The sequence below is a fragment of the Bombus flavifrons genome, chromosome 5 (assembly GCF_040668555.2).
Source record: "Bombus flavifrons isolate JBK064 chromosome 5, iyBomFlav1_principal, whole genome shotgun sequence".
In the NCBI taxonomy this organism is placed as follows: Eukaryota; Metazoa; Arthropoda; class Insecta; order Hymenoptera; family Apidae; genus Bombus; species Bombus flavifrons.
In genome coordinates, this window is record NC_138446.1 from 15,422,178 (window position 1) to 15,442,622 (window position 20,445).

The 20,445-nt window shown below is 44.3% G+C and overlaps 1 protein-coding gene across 1 annotated transcript in view; it reads left to right on the forward strand.

Moving 5' to 3' along the window:
* Positions 1-9,997: 9,997 nt before the first annotated feature.
* mthl1 (adhesion G-protein coupled receptor methuselah-like 1) overlaps positions 9,998-20,445 on the forward strand; it is a 155,568-nt gene continuing 145,120 nt past the window's right edge. The window contains exons 1-3 of the mRNA XM_069114287.1: positions 9,998-11,031; positions 12,963-13,235; positions 15,538-15,773. Of these exons, the coding sequence (XP_068970388.1) occupies positions 10,496-11,031; positions 12,963-13,235; positions 15,538-15,773 (1,045 nt within the window). The 5' untranslated portion in view covers positions 9,998-10,495. The remainder of the gene's footprint in view (positions 11,032-12,962; positions 13,236-15,537; positions 15,774-20,445) is intronic.

Sequence of the window (20,445 nt, forward strand, 5' to 3'; positions counted from 1 at the left end):
TTCGTTGCTCGTCAAATTGTAAATTCACAGCGTTAAAATTCGTATACTGTATCTCCTGGAGCATCCAGTGAAGCTTCATCGTTATTCCCCGGGGCAGTGGAAGGTTTCCCTTTTGACACGGGACGTTTCGACCACGCGAAAGAAGCGTACCAGACGAATTTCTCGTCGGGAAACGCGTAGCCATCTGTTTCTGTGCGATCGACGCGCGGCCAACCGAGGGGTAAACATCCCCACGAGGCCTTCCAGTAACCCCCGTGGCTCGCAACATTACGCGTGCCCCAAGAATCGTTCATCCCACGGAATTGCAAGAGTAATCCCCGGCCGGTGGCGTTTGCCATTTACATAAAAATAATTAAACGGCTCGTTGTACGTTCGCCAACCCTCAACTTCCGAGCATCCACGTTCGAAGCTCGTAGGGCTCGTAAGGATCGCGTGATCGAACCATGCAAATCCACTGTTCCGAGACTTTTATAAAATTGTAATGTATGTAGATGTCGGTGTGCCAGCTTTCGGCATTTCGCCGTCATGAATTTTAACCACGACGATCGTCGTCTAACTCGACGGATCATCCTTCTCGAGAACGACTCGCGTTACCCGATTTCGTTGATCGAACACGGTATTAAGAAATTGCGCGTCCCGCTAATCTATCTATCTGCTCTTTGTTCTCGGCATTTTAATCGATGTCTCCTCCGATGCAAGAACTTTCGTCCCATTAATAATTCATATTACGCGAACGATGCATCTCTGTCATCGTATCGAGAATACGATCGATTCGCTCCCCAAGCAACGCCACGAAAGAGGCCCGTGTACGACGTTTTATTCTGTCTCATCCGGTCCAGTCGTCATTACCCCCCAAGTCCTATTACCGAGGCTCGATCGGGATTCCTCGAACCACGTCATCGAGATGAAAGGAAAAAAAATATCAAGGAGACCGTTGCTAGTCTGTGGGACTCGGGCAGCTTCCCCACGCCGCGACCGAACCGTGTGACTCTTTGTCAAAAAACAAGTGGAAGAAGGGATCGTCGTCATCGTCGTAGAGGCTGCAGGGGACTTTGGCTGTCGTCGTGAACGCAGGAAAACTACGAAAGCAGACAGAAAGGGACAGTGAAAGGCAGAACGGGATGGAAGAGAAGTTTGGGCCGGGAGAAAGGCGGACGAATCGAGAGTCAGGAAGGATGCTGCTTGCACCCTGCATAAACACGTGTTACGCGGTAGAGACGCGTGAAAGCATCCATCAGGACCAGCATGGTGCACCGCGAGCATGGTAGGCAGCTGCCGAGCTCCGTTCTACCGTGTCGAAGCTCGTTTCGCTGGCTGGGCAAGCTGCTGGTGAATTCGACGTGGCCCACGATACGAGGGTGGAAGCGTTCACGACGGGACGAACGCCGCGAGGGTTGCCACCAAGACGAGGGACAAAAGAGATAGGAGAGAGAGAGAGAGAGAGAGAGAGAGAGGAGCGAAGGAGTATTCCGGCGGATAACGTTGGATCGCGTTAGACGAACTCGATTGGGGTGCCTACGCAGCCGGAACCGAACGGAGGATGGAAAGCTCTCCGTCAATCCTTGACAGCCATTTCTTTTCTCTCCAACCCCCGACCCGACAATTTTGATCGATATCTTTAATTTTTACTCGACGACTCACGACTTCCAGCAACTTCGATTTTTGTTACCTCATAGATCGGTGAGAAGAGATAATAACAGCTAGATCGAAAGATTTCAATCCGTAACTGGTATAATGATCATAACCGTAACTTCCAAAGGTTTCGAAAAGTTTCTTTCGTTTTATAAGGAAATTTTTTGTTTTATATTAGTTTATTGAATTATGCACGAACGTAATAATAGAAATAGAGCAAAATGGATCACACCTAATTCAATAAAATAATAAAAAACAGAAATTGTTGTTCATCCATTATCATCTTATGAAACGAAAGAAACTTTTCGGACAACCTAATATAATATTTCCTCTTTCGTGATATAGAAAAGAAACTTTCATTTTTCCTCTTTTACTGTTCATTTTTATCTGTTACCGTAAATCTCGGAATACCAATTAAAATTAAGCAATCTGATCCGAGAGTGCAAATTGTTTCAATTGTCCGTTACCCAATGGCAGCGGTTAAACGTTAAAGCAGAATAACAATTACGAAAGAAACGATTGTTCAAGAGATGTCGGATTTCTCCGTGTGGTAAACAAACGTGCGTTTACGTTCACATTTTACGATGTCTTTCGTTCAAGAAAATCGCAGCCATGGATTTCCACGTGCTCCATTCTGCCCGCTGCCGGCTCCTTTGTCGACTGGTTAAATTTTCATATTTCTATGCATCTTGTAACGAGCCGAAACGCTAACTTCATTCTCCGTGCCTGCGTACCTTCTTGCCGGCAGACATGCCAGAAAAACGATGCTATTAATATTAACGCGACTCGCAGCAGGATCCGATGTTGCGAAAGTTTCGAAGTTTCCCTGGCAGTGAGGAGTGCGAACCGTTTTGTTGTAAAATTCTGGCAAATTTCGTGCTTGATTTTCCGGATTAAACTCCTACCTGATAGCGATCTACTACGCTTTGAAACACTTCCTTCGATTCTAGAAAACTTCAAAGGCTATTCATAAATTTCTTCCTCTTTCGATTTAATGATAAAAGTCTTCGAAAAGTCTTCTCGAGGATTCTCAATACTGTATACGTATTACTCGGATAAGATCACCGACGAAGCGCTGTTTCAAGGCTCTTTAAAGTAACTATCGATCAGCTTAAATCTGTTGCAAGTACCATTTGTATTGGAACAGATTTCCAAGGTTCGATGTAGACAAGATAATAATCACACAAAACGATATCGAGAGATTTATATTTCCTTCTTCGAGTGTTAAAACTTTTGTTTTTCGATTCGTGAATGTACGTTGAATTTGATTCCATCGCTAAAACTAACCATCGTTGAAACTAACAATATTCGCGAAAGATCGTGGAGTATTTTAACGATGCTTCTCGCGAAAATATCTGCCGGATATTTGGGAAAATTTTAAGGCTTGGCGCATCTGATAATCCGGTATCTGAGAATCGCGCACCGAGCAAGGGTGCATTGTGCGCAACGTGCACGAGGGTGTATTAAGTGCGCGTCCCTATATAGCTCATTCAACGCAATCACGATCGTAGATAAGACCTGTCACGATCTCGCGACGGGGAACTCCACGGCCGTTCGTTTTCCTCCGTTCATTATACAAACGCGATGGTTTACGTCCGGAACTCGCTTAGCGTCTGTTCCGTCTTCGCCATGGACGATCAACAACGAAGACGACGAAGACGACGATAGAAGGTACTCGTCGTCGGTGTGATTCATCGTGATATCTGCGATTTATCTTGCGCGAGAAGCTTCCCCGAACATACTCCGCGTCTACAACTTGATCGACATATTTAATGCGACGATGGAACATCGGAGAATAACAAATGGTCCATTACTCGAACAAATATTTTTATATTCCAACATAGAGGATCTAAGAAATTTCATTAAAAATGTCGACGAGATTATTAAGGAAATTGAATCAACGTAAACATAATGAAATGTTGGTGTGGATAAAAGGAAGTAGAAATTTTGTATGATCGATTAATTTGCCACCCGTTAATAATTCGTCGATACCTCGTTTACCACTTTTTTTAACGCTGTAACCTTACGCAAACGAAATTCTTTCGGTAAGATCCGATTCCGCGAAGCAAATGATATTTCGGTCGCCGAATGTTTTCGCCATTTTCACGCTATTGCACGTGGCCCGCGCGAATATCACCCAATGAAATATCCATTTCCGGAAACTTGTCGGCTCAGGAAGCCTGGCAAATGTTCCAGAAATTACAGCCCTTTGGCTTCGTAAATTCGACCATGATCGAGTAGCTAGCCGATATTGTTTCTGTACATCCATTTCAAAAATAGATAAACAGACGTTGAATTTCAACGAACGAGCTACTTGTTTCTAGCCGAAAAATGAAATTACGGAGTACGGTGAACTCGTAACGATGTCGAAAGAGACCGGGCGCCAAGTTTCACGCGCGTGATAATACGATCGAATGACGGGGCAGTCTCGAAGGACAATCGTACAAGCCTGTCGAGCGTCGAAACGCAATTCATCATGCAGCTCGCCCCTGAAGAATAGGAGGGGAATGGCAAAGAGATTGAACGCGGAAGAGAGGGAGGGAACGCGGAAAAAGGGAAAAGCAGAAAAAGATAGCACGAGGAGAACGGCGGAAAGAGAAAGAGAAGGAAGAAGGGATGAAGAGAGGCGATAGAAAGAGAGAAGAAGGAAGAAAAATAAAGGAAGAAAAACGGCCGCAGGCCCTGTAGGTACCCTTGCACGCACTCGACGCATCAATCTTCTTTGCCAACAATGTTCGCGTAAATTACCCTCATCGATATCAAAGTGACGAGGGTGGTAGGCGGCGTCGCTGTTCCCAGCTATGGTGCTGGCGGAAGAGACCAGCCCTTATCTCGCGCCAGTCAGAAAATTGAGTTTACAAAGATTCCATCGTCGAGCAGAAGGCTCTTACGTGTCCCTTTCCTCTGCCCCGTTCACGAATTCGCGCTTTGGAATTTTACTCCGGTTTAAGGGATTTTCGTATCTTTCGGAATGTATCGCAGGCGGAAATGATATAGCAAGTTTGTAAGTTATATCGTTAAGTAGGATCATATATTAACCTAAGTTAGAGTCACTCGCAGGCAGCTGTGTTTCTTCAAGTTTATTTCTACCTTCGTTAACAGTTCAACGATAATACGAGTTAGAAATTATAGTCGTTATAGTCGTTTTGGTGTATAAAGAGATGACCTTTTTCAGATACGCTACGAAAGAATTTATATCCTCCGAAACGCCTCAAATTGGAAGTTGGAAAACGTTAATTACCGATCAATAGGAGTTGTACGGAAACCATGAAGACACTGTCACGCCAAGTAATTTATTACTATTTAAAAAAGCTTTACTACCGCAAAACGAAATTGTTCGTTAATAGACAATTATATTCGACAATTTTGACAGGAAATCGTCTATAAAATCGGCATAGACGAAAAGGCTCGCTTATCTAGATGGAAAAATAATGAAACGAGATTTCGTTGCTGCGTAGCTAGGATTGAGGTTTCTGCTTTACGATCTTCGCTTCTACAGGTCATCATACGTTGCTAAGGCCTAACGGCCTGTTGCAGTCCAACCGCGTATACCTGCGTCAATTATTGGCCGTTTAGAAATTCCACGGATGTCTGCCTGGTGAAACCGATCCGCTTGATGTCGTGAAGCCTATGAATCGCAATTAGTCGATCCTTTTCGGAGTAACCTTTAACTCGGACCTTTTGTTCGTCCCTTTGAAACCCAAGCTGCTTTGCACGTCGGGATCGGCATCGCCAGTGCTTTACAAAACTCGACTCGCGTGTTCGTGTTCGCTTTAAATTCCACTTACTACATGGTCGAAGCTCGTACCTGCCACTTTTCCTGCGGAATTTGTGATTTTCATATGGAAGGGTCGTTGCTGGGTAGAAATTACCTTCGATAATGGCAACAGCCACCGAAGCTGGGAAAAATCGCTGAAAACATGCGAAGCAATTGCGGAAAACAGGAAGCGGGCGCACGGTATCACGGAAAGACCGTACGCGAGCTGACCGACGAGCGCATAGAGCGTACAGACAGCGCAATCGGCCCATAAATTTCCAGTGATACCATGCATCGGTGGTAGCGGCCTAGCTCGAGCGTGCTTCCGATATGCACGGTCGGCTCTGGTCCGAAGCACCGCCTTAAATTCCCCTCAGACGCCTCTAAACAAGACCAAGAAGACGAAAGGGAGAACGTTGAACGTAGCTCTGCAGGAAGAGATTAGAGCGCACGAAAGTTTCGCGGTACCGTGGCGTCCACGATACTCGGTTTAATGTACCGTTATGATCTTTATGGGGAGCGTTTATAGGCCATTACGATTGAGTTTTCACACCGAAACGGTGTTCCGTAGTCGTGCAATATTTTTTCTCCTCCCGGCAAACCGTTGATAACTCGATCTTGCGAGACAGTTGCGCGTTCGTAATTATCGATGAGATGGCCGATTCGAAGTGGATCGTTTCACGTCAAATCGATGCTCGCGAACGATATTAAGAGGAAGAAAGAGAAGGAAGAGGCGCACTCGTTAATAGTAGTTGCCCTCTTTTCAGCACGCCAGGACGTTTCCACTTTTAATCGCGCCTGCGTATATCTTCCACTTTCACCGGTCTTTCCTCGGCGACTCTGCGTAATGAAAATCTCCAGCTAACAGGATCATCAGCGACGAATTAAGCGAATTTGCAGTAATCGCAAAGGCGGTCGCCACTCCGGCCAGGATCTTTAATTAACGAAGCTTATTTTAATCATCCCCGATCAACCGTGAAACCCTCCTCTGGCTACGTAATAATCGCGTTCGTTGGAAAAACTTCCGTCCAGCCCTTCCTTCTTTGGTCACGCCGCGATAAATTTTACTGCGTCTAGTATCACGTCGTGCAACAAAATTAATCGGCGCAAAAGCCAGGGAACGGTATTTTTCCGAAAATTATATCGGCGCCGATATTAAAACGATATCATCTTTAATTTTCGCGAAAGAACGTCTCGTGGTAGTTAATCGTAGGATGATAAAGACGAAGAAAATTGCTACTAGAAAAAGCATTTATCGAGAGTGTACGCGACTAAGCTGACGTGTCGTGCAATTAAACAGAACGCTTAATATAGATGGCCTCGGATAAATGCACAGAATCTGGCAGTTTCGTGTAATCTCTGGAGGCCGCCGAACGATTATCTCAGGATGGTAAACGACTAGCTGTTCTTTCGACAAGAAGCGTGTTAATTTTCCCCGGTTGCTCCCTGTTTCGAGATCACTATGATCGACGACGGTTACTCCCATGGGTCCTCGTATTTATGGGGCTCGAGATTAGCTCGCGAGACCCCGGCGTAACCTTTACGACGAGGAAGAGTCTTTTACGACATTGCGACGTAATCGAACGACGTTATCGTCGAGCCTGCCGCATGAGTAACTTTATTGCCTCGCGTTTACCCTTTTTTTCCACAACGTTCCTCCTACGTGTTTTGCATTCTTATTCTAACTTATATAATACCGGGATGTAACAGGCGATTCTCTCAGCCGAAACGAATGCGAGAATTTGTTTATGGCAGCGCGAAGTTTTTTGAAACCAAAGGGGAAGAATGAAAATCACGCGTGTCGTTTAAGGACCATTTTTACCACAACGTGCGAGTACTTTGCGTAATTCGTGTATTAGCGGAACTTCGACGAATCCATGGCGCCACATAAACCACCGTAATCATCATCGTCGACGCTTCAACCGAGACTCCTAAATATTTGGCTCGGCGCCGCGACCAACCGCGTTACGTATCTTTCCCGCTTCGTTTCATTGTTCCATCGTTCAATTAGTAAAACAAAACCGCGCTTGGCGATCGCTTTTACGATTTATAATAAACCAAATGGAGAAGGGGTGGACGAGAGTCGATGAGGGTGGGGGACGATGCATTATCGTGCAGCCCGGAGCGCATTATTTTCGCGATAGGATCGTCGGCGTAGCCTCGATTCCCTTAATGAGTAACGGTCGATCGAACAATGATTTCGCCGGATTTCGAAATCGTCCGAGAGAATAACGTTGCGTTGGATCAAACCGTCTGGCCCGTACCCTTCACCCGACCAACCTAGACGACCACCGGCAACACACGGGGGTAGATAAAATCTGTATTACGTTTAGGGACGTTGCTGGGCGTGCGTGCACCCTCTTGCAAACCTATTAACGTGCGTGCACGCGTTGCATCGCGACCCATACCCGAGACAAAGACAGAGATAGGAGATGGAGCGAGATCGTTTCTGGATCCACGTGATTTACGCGTGCCGGCGCTGCTCCGAATTCCAAAGCTTCCTATTAACTGGGTGCAGCGCGCGGAATCGCGGCGGCGCGGTGGTACGCTCCGCTTCGTGCGTTCCTACGAAATTTGAAAAACGATTTTATCGGCTAGTCCCGATTGCAGTCGTATTCGAGCGGCGCTCGCGCGATATTTCAACCACCATGGGACAGCCGCTTAATTGCGGCATACATCTCCGCCCTTAATTTCGCTATTAGCTTCGCATTAAGGCGAAAAACCAAAAAGAAACGGTGCGAGCCGTTAGTCCGACAACAAACAACTCACCTCTTCCTATCCTTCGTTCCTTTCCACCCCTTTCCGCCTTGTTCCAAGGTTTTTCCGTGGGTCGCGCTACTCGGCGTCCCAAACGTTAAGGACACTTTAATTGACAAAATTTCGCAGACACACCGCCGCCACCGGCACCGCGACATAAATTTCCAATTTTCGTCACGCAGAAATGGCGAAGAAGTTTAATTGGCGCCGTCCGAAACTTTTAAAGCGTTTCCGCTTGTCGGCTCGGAACAGCGTCTTGTTCGTTCCTTAAAGGGGGTAAAAAGGAGTCTTCCGAGCGGTTTTTACCGTGAAAGCTTCCACTCTGGATGGAACCCGTCTTTCGAATCAATTTTCGACAGTGTTACACCCTAGAAACTCTTGGAAGCCTGGTATTTGCATCACCATCGACCATTAACCAAATTGGCCGCGTCATGCCAGTATTCGAAAAAACCTTCTACCATACTGTTTTTGTATACGCTGTGTACTCCTTAATTACGAACTACTTTGGTGTTGCGGCTTCAAAGTATCTCGTTTGTTAAGAGGTTCTTCTTGATATGGACTCGAGGAGAATCGATGAAACGGCTGGATTCGAGGGAATAGACGGTAACGAGATCGAAGGAGTGTTCACAGAACACCGTCTGCTGGCCGATCTGGCTTCGTTGAACGGGATCGAGCGGTACACTGTTAATCTCGCGCGAATATAACGCGACCATAAATTACCCAAACGAGCGGCTGAGCCACTACGTGGAAAGTGTGCTTCCCGGCAGCGGATCTTCGTAGGCAGCCTCGGAGGATAGTTTATGGACTTGATCTTGCGTACTGTTACCTTGATTCTCGGTCATTATCATCGTCGACCTGCACGCGATCAGAACTCACCACCGATACATCGCTGCGATTCAGGATGTTTGCGCGCTGAAAATACATAGGCAGAGATGGTAATTTCGCGATAGCACGTCCGCCACGATAGTACCGTATTTATTTTGTCAATAATAATGAACGCAAGGGCGGTGCTGTGTATTTTCTCACAGATTCCGTTCGAGCATTGTATCTTCCCGGAAGCGGCGCGCGGCCGCCTTCCAGATCTGGACGAGCGATTCTCGCTGGATTCTCGGCTCGTTTAACCTGCCTATTACCGTGCGAAATTTCCCGATTCTCGCGGTTATCTAATACGTACGTAATTTTTAATCAAACCACCGAAGCCGGTCTCATCGAACATCGGTCGATGCGTTTGTATGTTTCCGTCGTACAGAATTTCTCGAACCCATCGCAAAGCAACTCTCATCTTCAGCACTAAAGCTAATTCCTTTGAAAACGAATCCACGCTGATACATTTCACGCTACATATCTCAAGTAACATAACTCAAACAAACTTTTGCGGAAAAGCCAAAAGATAGGAAGGTTACGGAAATATTATTTAATTAAACGGATAGTGTTGGCGAAAAGAAGAAAATTCTAGGAAGCGATGATTTAATTAACAACACGGGATTTCATTATTTTGCTTGATGTGTAATTTAATTCCTTTATACAAACATAAGAGACGGAAGTATAAAAATGAGAAAAAGACGATCCTAAGCAGGAACCAGAGACGCGGGTGGCTTCCCAAGGAGGAACAGAAGGACTCACGCAAGATACCGTTGCACTTCCGGGAAGGAAGTGTGGTGGGAGCGAGCACGTGGTCACGCCAACTCACCCCACGGTAGTCGAGGAGGTTCGTCGCGAAGAAAGAAGAAGGTTAGATGGTTGAATAAGGGCGGGAGTGGCGGGAGGTTGCGCGCGCAACCACAAGCCACGCTGCCGCCGGTGGCTCGAGAGTAAGCCGCGTGGTCGGCCCGCTTCAGTAACTCCGATACCTTCGAGCGAGCGAGTCACGTCCGATTTCGAACCCGACTGCCTACAGAGACGCGCCAAAACTTCTCTTACTCCGAGTATTTCGTGCTTATTTTCGTCCACGCTGTTAAATTCAGTAGGCGTATCGCTATCGAAACGATGCAAAAACACGCTTGACTTTCCCTCCCATTTTACCGAATAAATTGATCGTTTAGTGAACATCGAACATTTGGTGTACGCTGTTTATAAACACGATAATCGCGCGATCCAAACAAACGACTTCGAACTCTCGTGTATTCTACGCCGAATATGCGGTCGAATATTCTTGGCGAAGAGTGAGTGAATTTCGTAAATCCCATCGGATGTTTGATATATTCGCGAAATTTTGACAACGGTGACTTGTGTAATTCTCCAAACATCGAGCTTACGAAACGACTGTCGAACGACTGAAACTTCCGTGTAATGTTCGTCTGATTTTATTCTTCGATTCTACTCGTCTGTTCGTCGTTTTACTTTTTACGAATGATTTTCGCTATGAAGGCGATTTATTACCTTACGATTCTCTGGACAATTGCAATCCCGGTGTTGTGCGAACCCGTGAACGTGCCTATGAAACCAAGATTGACCATTCTCAAGTGTTGTCGACACAACGAGGAACTGGTGAAAGAATCTGACAACGAGACAGACACGAGGACTCGTTGCAGACCGACTAAAAACGAATGGAAACCCATTATCTATTCGCCTTCCGAGGCAAATATGTTGGAGAAACCGCCCATGGAATGGGACATCGTCGAGGGAAGGAGGCCCGTTTGCGATCAGAATTCCGCGTTGATCTACGTACCCTACCGAATCACCAATCCGTTCGTGCTCATGGACGATGGCCGCGTGCTCATCGACATCCACATGAACGAAAGATTCGAGCCGAACGAGTATTGCGCCGATTCGAACGCTCTTCTAGTTTGCATGAAGAATAAAACGGAAGGAAACCACGCGGCTGCCACAATGAGACCACGTATTAGAAAATGCTGCGGAGAAAACGCGACTTTCTACGAAGAAGAGTAAGTTTTAGAGTTTGGATGTTTTGAGGCGTTGCGTTAGGTTTTGTTGACGTTCCTTTGATTCGCGCCATAGCTATTGTTTGACAACAAAGGTAATAAGACACGTCGAAGTTAATTGGATGATCCAGTGATATTAGCGTTCTATTTACCAATAGGTACGCTGCACAACTACGGAGAAAAACGATATTTCCAAGTATCGATTCATAACATGTTGACATAAACTTTTACGGTTTTAACTATTAACGTTTCGAACTGTAATATTTTATGATATACTCGCATTAGGTTTTTTATTTGCGTTTATTACGTTTTGTCTAGAAACAGCAAATATATAATTAAATCCTTTTAACGGAACATTATAGTTTACTGCAATTTCTGAAATGGCATAAGTAGTTCCATCTAACATGGAATTTTATATTTCCATATGTCTCATTGACAGTCTACAACAGGCTTTCTAAACGTCACTTTGATACGTGATATACCATTAGTCTGTAAGAGGTTAAAGGTACAAGGAAACTCGTTTTAGAAACTCTTTTGTAGCTAGCGTTTGTTTCCATAGTTTGTCGGTATAAAATACGTTTGGTCGTTTGATAAACTCGTGATGTTTTTGTCGGAAATTTCTATCAAATAATTAAACGCGCGAACAAATACTGTTCTGAACAGAGTTAATATTTATGTACATATATTTACAGCCACATAAAGCCATCGTAATATTACTGATAGAGTTCGTATATACATGTACCGAACGGAAAAACAAGAAGGTAAATTAAATTTTATGCGGCTTAATATACAAATGAACCGCATAATTTAGACAAGTTAGAGACGATCGATATTCCTCGCAGACAAATATCCCGGTGATTTGTATTCTAGTGGCAAGCTCGGAGTTGAGAGGAACGACGGCTAGCTTCGCGAATAACTGTAATCGTTCGGTCGGTTACACGAAATTTATTGGTTTACCCATGCCGGTGTATTTTTATTGAGAGGCGCCAGTTGTCGTTTGACGCGGTCCCTCCGCAAAAAAAAAAAAAAAGAATAAATGTTCGAAAAGTTGCGCGAGGCTTCCCTCGGAAATGCGGTGTTTGCGATGCAAGCGTGACGCTCGAGTAAACAAAAAATGCCGGGTTTCGTTTTAATCGCGCTTTCAATCGTTCAAGCTTGGGTGTTCCGTGGACTTTGTTAGAATTCTATGTGGCCAGCCGGCGCGTTTCCTAGATAAATTCTTGCGATACGAACGATATATGCATTTTTCTTTCTCTTCTTTATCCACTCGTGCTAGCGGTTGTGGTTTTCTCTGTCGCTTTGCTTCTATTCGTCCACGTCGAACTTTCTTAGTGTAGGATGTCTTCGAAAACCCTAAATATTAGTTCTATGAACTGTGGTTCCCTCGAGACTCAGCGTTATCGGTGGTTTATTGGTTCTCGAGGTGAATCTCTTAAACTTGATAGTGAAAGTCTTGTACATCTTAAGTATCTAACATCAAGAATTCAAGAAACGAAACGTAGAAATGTTGAGCGTAAAAGAACAATTATTTCTTAAATAATCATGGCGAATAATTTTTCAATTTATCACACCGTCGAAGGATCAACTGTCCTGAATAAAAGACAGATTTTACGCGAATGAGAAATATGCCGTTTCAAAACAATTTGCAATCCAACGTTACTGGCTTTTTCTTGCTCAATCCTTTACTCGATAAAAACACATAATATAGGTATATAGTATTTCTGAATCATCGCTCTTTAATATCCAACTTGTATACAATCGCTACCTAATCCTTTCACCTCAATTTCATCTTACTTAAACGTTTCTACAACACCATTAATCTTACATCACCAACGTATCCAGTCTTTCGTTTCTTCCATTATATTTCTATCGTTAATTTATCAACATCGATACTTTCGAAACAAGACGGAGATCATTGAAAATTTCCATTGCAGACAAACGTGCGTTCTTTCCGAGGAAGCCACGAATCCGACGCCTTTGCTGCCAAATGCCTCTGCCGCTGCTGAAATCGTGCCTGGCTTTCCATCTTGTCGTCGTTCCGATAATCTTACGATTTTGGGCGACGCTAAGGATGCCCTGTTATTGCCAGATGGCGGCTTTGAAATCGGCGGCGTCACGTTACCCACTGGTCAGTTTTGTGTTGAGAGGATCAAGGAACTGAACCACGTGTCCAAGGTCTTCGCGTGTTCCGAGCACGGATCGCAAAGGTGAGTTTCATATATAAATTAAACATAAAATTAAGGAAGTAAGAAAATTGTTATCATCTATATTTCTTTTTTAAATTATGTTTCCTGACCTAAATCCTTTTGCATAATTGAACTGATATTGTTAGTGACATTTTGCAAGTTATAAGCTAAATTATGTTTCTTTTTTTTCCTATTACTATGTGAAAGAGAAATCCTAACTGTTCCGATTTTTTATACATACCTGATAAGAATTGAAAAAACGAATATAAACTTAAATATCCCATATATTTTTATACGTCGTTACGTTCCATATACCGAGCTCTAAAACGGAAAGAAATAGTCCGCTATAAAAAAAAAAAAATTCGCTGCCCTGCAACGTTGGAAACTTCAGACATCCTGCTTACGTAACCATACGCACCGATCTTTTACTATTTTTCCACTCGTTTCTCGGACTGGCATTAGGATTTCCTCTCGTTAGCGTCGTTTCTTCGCGTGCCTCCTCAAACGAGCGCAACGAGCGTTCTACTCGACGGACCGCGTTTCTTCGTTAAACAAAATTAAAGTAATGAACGAAACCGCGACTGTAACGCGACTGTCTCTGAATTTCTTCAGCCAAATAAAAGCGAACGAAAATGCAGGTTTCCAGTGAAATCGGTGAATATTATCAGAAACGTATAGGTCTTGCGATTCGCAGCCGTAAAGCACGGGCTCGATGCTTTTTCTTTTAATTTATTTTTAATCGATCGACAATCGGTCGATTCACGCTTTTCAAGAGGGCAAGCTGGATCAAAGCGCGTCCTACTTGGAGGTTCGAAGCACGAATCGACTTTTTGTCCGGTCGAGTATCGGCTGTCTCGATCTGGATTTATCGTACGGCTTAATTGCATCCTCGATGGTCGAGGTTCGGTGCTGGCCGCTTCTCTCCGCTTCGACAACACGAGAAAAAGTCGGTTCCTTCACTTTCACTTCTCTCACGAAGAATTTCTAGGTCACATTCGTGCGATCGCGATGCGCCGCATCATGCGTGAACACATTTCCGTACGAGGTGTATCGTGCTACTTGAAACGATGGCCCGTATCGATGACAAGATGAAATTCAGATTCCATATTTCGTTGCTATATGAAACACGAACTTGACGTATTCGTGTAATTTTGTACGATAGAAGAATATACGTATGTGTAACGTGAAACATCTTACAGATAGTAGCTTGAATTCATCATGATCGATGGTCGAAAAGGACTTTTTTTTATCAAGTTTCACGTTATCAATTCTTTTTATAATAGTTACATCGTCCAAATTGTATCGTTGAACTTTCTATTCGAAAACGACTGTAATAGAACGCTCGACACAAGAGTCTCGGAAATTGCACTCGGAAAACGTGTGGACGCGTACGCTTGTCGCGTGCAATTTGCAAAACAACGCTCGAAACTCAATTAACGGGACCGTTTACATGTGGCCGCGCGGAGGGCAGCCCTTTCACAAGCAAAATCCTTCCTCTGCGTAACGTTTTATTTCGAATAGAAGGTGGTCGATGTTTATTTACACAATGATCGTGATTATTCGTAGAAAAACCCCTGTCTTAGGTGGACCGACGAAAGAAAGCGAATACCTACGCGTAGAAAGCGCTACGCATCGTACATATGCCACGCATAATGAGCGTGAACGTTCGTGGTGCATGACTACACGCGCTGATTAGTTAGAAAACAGCCATATGCTTTTTTTCCTGTCCGCTGTCGGAGACACGGTTCTCCAACAGAGAAGCGATGAACGACGTGACTAAGCCCGAGATACCCTCACGAAACTCGGAGAAACGATTTCACCGGCGAGACTTTCACTGGCGAGGCTGGAGAGAATGGAGCGTCGATTTGCGTCGAAATTCGAGTATCGAGACACGAATGCGCGTTTCGTGGAACGAACAGGATGTTCCTGGAATCGAAACTGTCGACAGAGTGTCACAGAAGCGATCGGTGCTTGTAATGGCAAACAGTGTCTGTTGCAACGTAACGCAATAAAATCACTCGATCTTGTATATCGCGAGAAAAAAACGCAATAGCCTGTGCAATAGACCGAAGCTTTGAATCAACGACTAATTACGCGAATTTTTAACAATACGATAATTCACTGTTGACCGAAAATTCAATTTCTAACAGTTTCGAAATTTTTCGAGGAAAGATCCGCGCAAAATTGCAGTCACGTAGATCAGACTCGCGTTGTTCGAAGATCAACGAGATTCTAATTTCGCGATATCAGAAGAAATTGAAACAGATTCGTAAAGAGGCACGCAGAGAATAAAAAACGAATGCTTTTCTTGGTAAACTTTCAGGCCCATAATGCAGGCAGCCGACATCAGATTCACCTTGTACCCTGTGGGCTTCATCATTAGCGCAGTATTCCTGGCAGCCACGTTGGCCGCCGGTTGGTTGCTGCCAGCCTCTCATCACGTTCTGCACTGGCGTTGCCAGACTCATCATGTCACCTGCCTGATGCTCGGTGATCTCCTCATGGCCATCATTCAGCTCGCCGGCTACTCTCTGCACGGCGCATTCTGCAAGGCGCTCGGTGAGTCATTGCGCTTTATGTTTATCCCGTCCTTTTACATATATCGCATTGCAATCTTGCACGATTAGAACATCGCAATTAATCGATCGTTTCCTGGATAATTTAGATCAAGCGTTACGTGTTGTATGGAACCAAAAATATCCTGATATGTACTTACGAAGAGGATTTCTTAAACGAAAGGTTACAGTTAGAACGACGAAACTTAGGGAACATTACAGTATACTTTATTACAAGAAGATACACTGTTTTCTATTCGGTTTGACTCTATATAAAAGCATCGTGCAAATCTTCGGATACTCGATTCTTGAGATCCCCCTAGAATCAAAGACCCCGGAGCCACCGTTGTTAATCATTCGAGGTTCGATCATGCGGAACATGCGATTTCTCGCGAAATTAATCAACGACCAGCTTGTCGAACCGACGTTACGAGTGGAACGCGTTCCGCGGCTCGTTTTGATCTCTCCCTGCGTAGCGAATTTTTGCTCGTTTCACAGGGAACAATCGGCGGTGCTCACTCGTAACGCGCGCCAGCTATGCGAGCAAATATACACCGATGGAATTCGAATCGGCCAGGGCGAAGCTTTATTTGCTGTGCGCCATCCCACCAACTCCAGGCTAATTATTCGGATAATCGTGCTAATCCCTCGGCAAAGCTTCGCTTCTCCGTTTCGCTCGTTTCGATCGCGAGAATCGATTACAGCGTACACCTGCGAGCTATCCAGCGGATGGTCTCGTCTGTGTCCACGAGTAACAGCGACTCTCATTTGCATCTCCGCTCGTTTCCGGCATTATCGCTTTGTAGTCGGCCTTTTTCGCATCTCTCTCTTTCTCTCTCTCTCTTTCTCTCTCCTTCCCCTCTATGTCCCTGGTCGCGGCCAGATTTAACCCGGCCCATTCCGCGGGGTAATTATGTTGCGACCAGGGAAACCGGTGAATTTGCATCGAGCGTATTTCTTTCCGCGCGCAACGCGCGATCCCTTTGCGCGCCGGATCCACCAAGTCTCGCGGCTATTTCCGTTCCCCAGCCACCGGTAAATTTTCACCATAGGATCGCTCGTCCGTTTGACAGAGCACGGCGATTGCGCCCTTTGCGTCCTTTCACCTGATACCGCTCCGCTTCGCGTTCATCGATCGACCAATGGTCTTTGGACCTTTTTGTGCTTTCTACCGTGATATATTCTTTGGTAAATATATTCTTAAACAACAGATAAGAGAGCGAAGGATCTCTCTTGTTCGTGTAGACTCGTGTGCGTCCAAGTAACACGGAAAGAGGAGAAAGTAGGACATCGGCTGACCTACAGTCGGACTCTCCACGGGTTGCTCTTCTTGCTCTTTTTCCTCCTTTTTCTTTTCGTCCCTTCTTCCACCAAAGTTTTCCTTCCCTAAGGTCTTATCGCCCTGTTCTCGAACCTTTTACGGACGAAGTTTATTGTATTGACACAGTTTGGTGATGAATTTGTTTGGTTGGCTAGAACCAACTGGGCGCAACGTGTTGTAGGTCTGTTAGGGGAGACTAATGGTCCGAGTGACGACAGCGATTGTTTAGGAGATTACGCTTCCTAATAATGATATCACGGGTAATTTTTGTTTTCCGGGTTTTTACGCTTCTGATTTCGTTATGGCACGTTTTAAGCGAGATGGTGGAATTAGTTGGAAGTTCTCTTTTGTTCGAAATACTTGGTCTGCTTTGTGCGAGGAGATTGCATAAGCGTGTCACGTTATACTTCCTCAGACATCTTACGCGTGGAGAGATAAAATGAGCAAACAGACGCATTTTCAAGGAGAGTCGAACTCGATGGAAGCCAATCTACTGTTCTATTTCTTACAATTACAACTTCTAACACGATGAGCCTCCCAGAATTCAAACTCATCTACTCCGCTGTACGTTAATTTTTCAATTTCTCGTTACTCGATCGCGCATTTTAAACTTTGTTTCATGGATAACATATCTGTATTTAAATATGTGAGTCTCTCGGAGCTCTACTTTACGGTAATTCCTTCGTTTCATTGCATAGGTACACGATCCATATCCAGTTTCGAGGAAACGATTTATTTACTTCCGTAGGTTCGTTCGTCGCAAGATACGACATAAATAACAATAAATTCTAAGGTAAATTCAAAAAGCAACGATCGTAACATGGTCGTATTTTTGTATTTTTCAACTTGCGGAATCGATGGAACGTGGCTTTGCGACTTCTTAACGGTTCGTGTGTACGCATATCGTCTAAAAGGAGAAGGAAGGCGTCAGCTGTTATGACGCAACAAACAAATATAAAAGTACGCGGTCGATTAATTTTACTGAAATTTACAACCGTCACGATTACATATCGCTAAATTCGTGTTCCATCATCTGGCTAAATTATTACTGTTCGACTTTCTGAAACGTAACTGGCATAGTTCCATAAATGCGCAGGAATAATCGTAAATCGCAAAGTGAACGTTGTAAAAATATTTTGCAATATCCTCGTCCCTTTTTACTTCTTAATTTATGGATCGGTGTATAGTTTCTATGAGCTTATATCTAAGAGATACCAAGAACTACGAACAAAAAAGACTAGACGCGGTATTGGAATCGAACAGTTGCACAAGCAATCGAAAATTCAGCTGACTCGTCGGCGATCGAGCCGGGAAAACGAATTGGATTCGACTCTGTACTCATTTCATCGTGGCGGAAGTATTAAAATTCATGAGCGTTTTTAATTCGATTAGTTCGGTCGTCTTTCAGGAACCGACTACGACGGCGGCAACAGTAGCCGGTTAAAAATTCAACTCGATTATGTTCGCTCGGTGAAATCTAGTTTCCCCGAACTGTTAACTTCTTCTCCCTGAGGCCTCTCGCAGTGCTTCGCGGCCAGAATAATTTGTAGCCGGGGAAATCTCATCGGTTCTTAAACCGTGGATCGTGCTCGGACTTCTGTTTCCAAATCGATCGGTGATTCCGTTTAGAATCAGCTACATACACGCTATGTCCAGTTCGTCGAAAGCTATTAGCGAAACCGACGTATTTGAGAAAGCACCAGGACCACCGGTTCTACTGTTGACTCGATCGAAAGTTGGAATTTATTTTTCCATTGCCTCAAGTTCGCGGAAGCCCTCCGTTTCCTGTTACCTGTTTTCTCGCTGAAAATTCTACGCACTACTCCGCTGCTCGTTTTATACTGGCCGATACAATATTTGCGTAACGGAAACCTTGAAGGATGATCGGAACGATAAAAAATAAATTTTTACTCGTCACTGGAGATCGTTGTGTGTTTATCCTGGTACGTGCGGTTTCTTCAGGTAGCCACCACGTTCGAGTTCCAACGCGAGCACGATATCTTCGATTACGCGCCGCGCAAGCGGCGTACAATTTTACGCTAGCGTGACGCCACTTCGATCAACCAAAGAATTTCCCCGCGACGTTTAACACGTTCCGTGCCAGACCGATGTTTGGTTACTTTTTCGTTCAATCACGTTGTTACGATTAATAGTTTTGCTTATGCCCTACAATTGTTTTTCGTAGTTCAAATAACACGATTATAAAGAAAAGGCTGTATCGTTTAAGATGTGTTAAACGTCGAGGCAATAAATTTAATTTTTATGGAATTGTTTCAACAAACACACGGTTGAACATTTACTCTGCCAAAATTCCAAATGGTTTGAATGAAAAGTTGAGCATGCGGCGTATACACACGGAACGCGTTAACGGTATCGCGATTGTCTCCCTTCTTTTCTCGTTGTTCTCGAGCCGTAGGAAAATGTCGACGCGGAGACGTTATTGTTTCGTAGAACTAGATTGTTACGTATCGATGGCCTTGCAACGTCACGGCATCGAAAAACGGGTTAAACGCTCATTGCCGCAATTACGGGACTTTTTCAGCGTTTTAGACGACAGTCGGCCGATGCCGGTATGCGGTCAAAGCGATTACACGGACGGGTTATGCCGTTTTTTTTTCGTTGAGGTTGCATTGCGATTTACGAACGCGTGGCGTAACGCGCGTATGCTCTGACGCGCGTGTGTTGCGTGCAAGGTTTACGCTGGTCGGTTCTTCGATCCTGTTAGATGGAAATAGGAGGCATCGCGTGGAACAGGTTGATCGCCATAGGTGTCCGTGATGTTACAGTAGCTTCCAGGACTTTATTCCTGATTTATAACGCTGTTGGGATTTGGAATGTTTCAAAGTCGTTACAATTTTAACTTAAAAAATCTCTTTCTATTTTTTTCCTTTCTTTTTTTTTTTTTTTGTATCGCAGTTGATAAATGAAAATAATTTTCCGTGCTGTTTATACAACCTCGTTCAGATTAATCAAGTTGTATGTTTGCATCCAAGTAAATTGAAATTCAAGTAGTTTTCAAACAAGTTGTATCGTAGCTTCGCTAACGCGAAACTGCTATTTTCACTTAAAGTACACTTATTCTTCCAAGTTTCAAACGAAGCTCAGATTTTCTCGACGGTTCTTTGACTTTAAAAGAACAGGAGTTCCTTCCCAAGTAACTTGAAGTTATTTGCAGTTTCATATCTGGTAATATCGGTTTACCAAATGGTAACCAAGTCGACTGTCTCTATTTTCTTCATACTCGATGTACGTAATATTTTTATTATATTTACGCTTTATAGTTAATGTCTCACATACTTAATCGCTGCCTTCAACGTTATTTTCCATTGTGTATCCACTTACAACTTCCACGTAT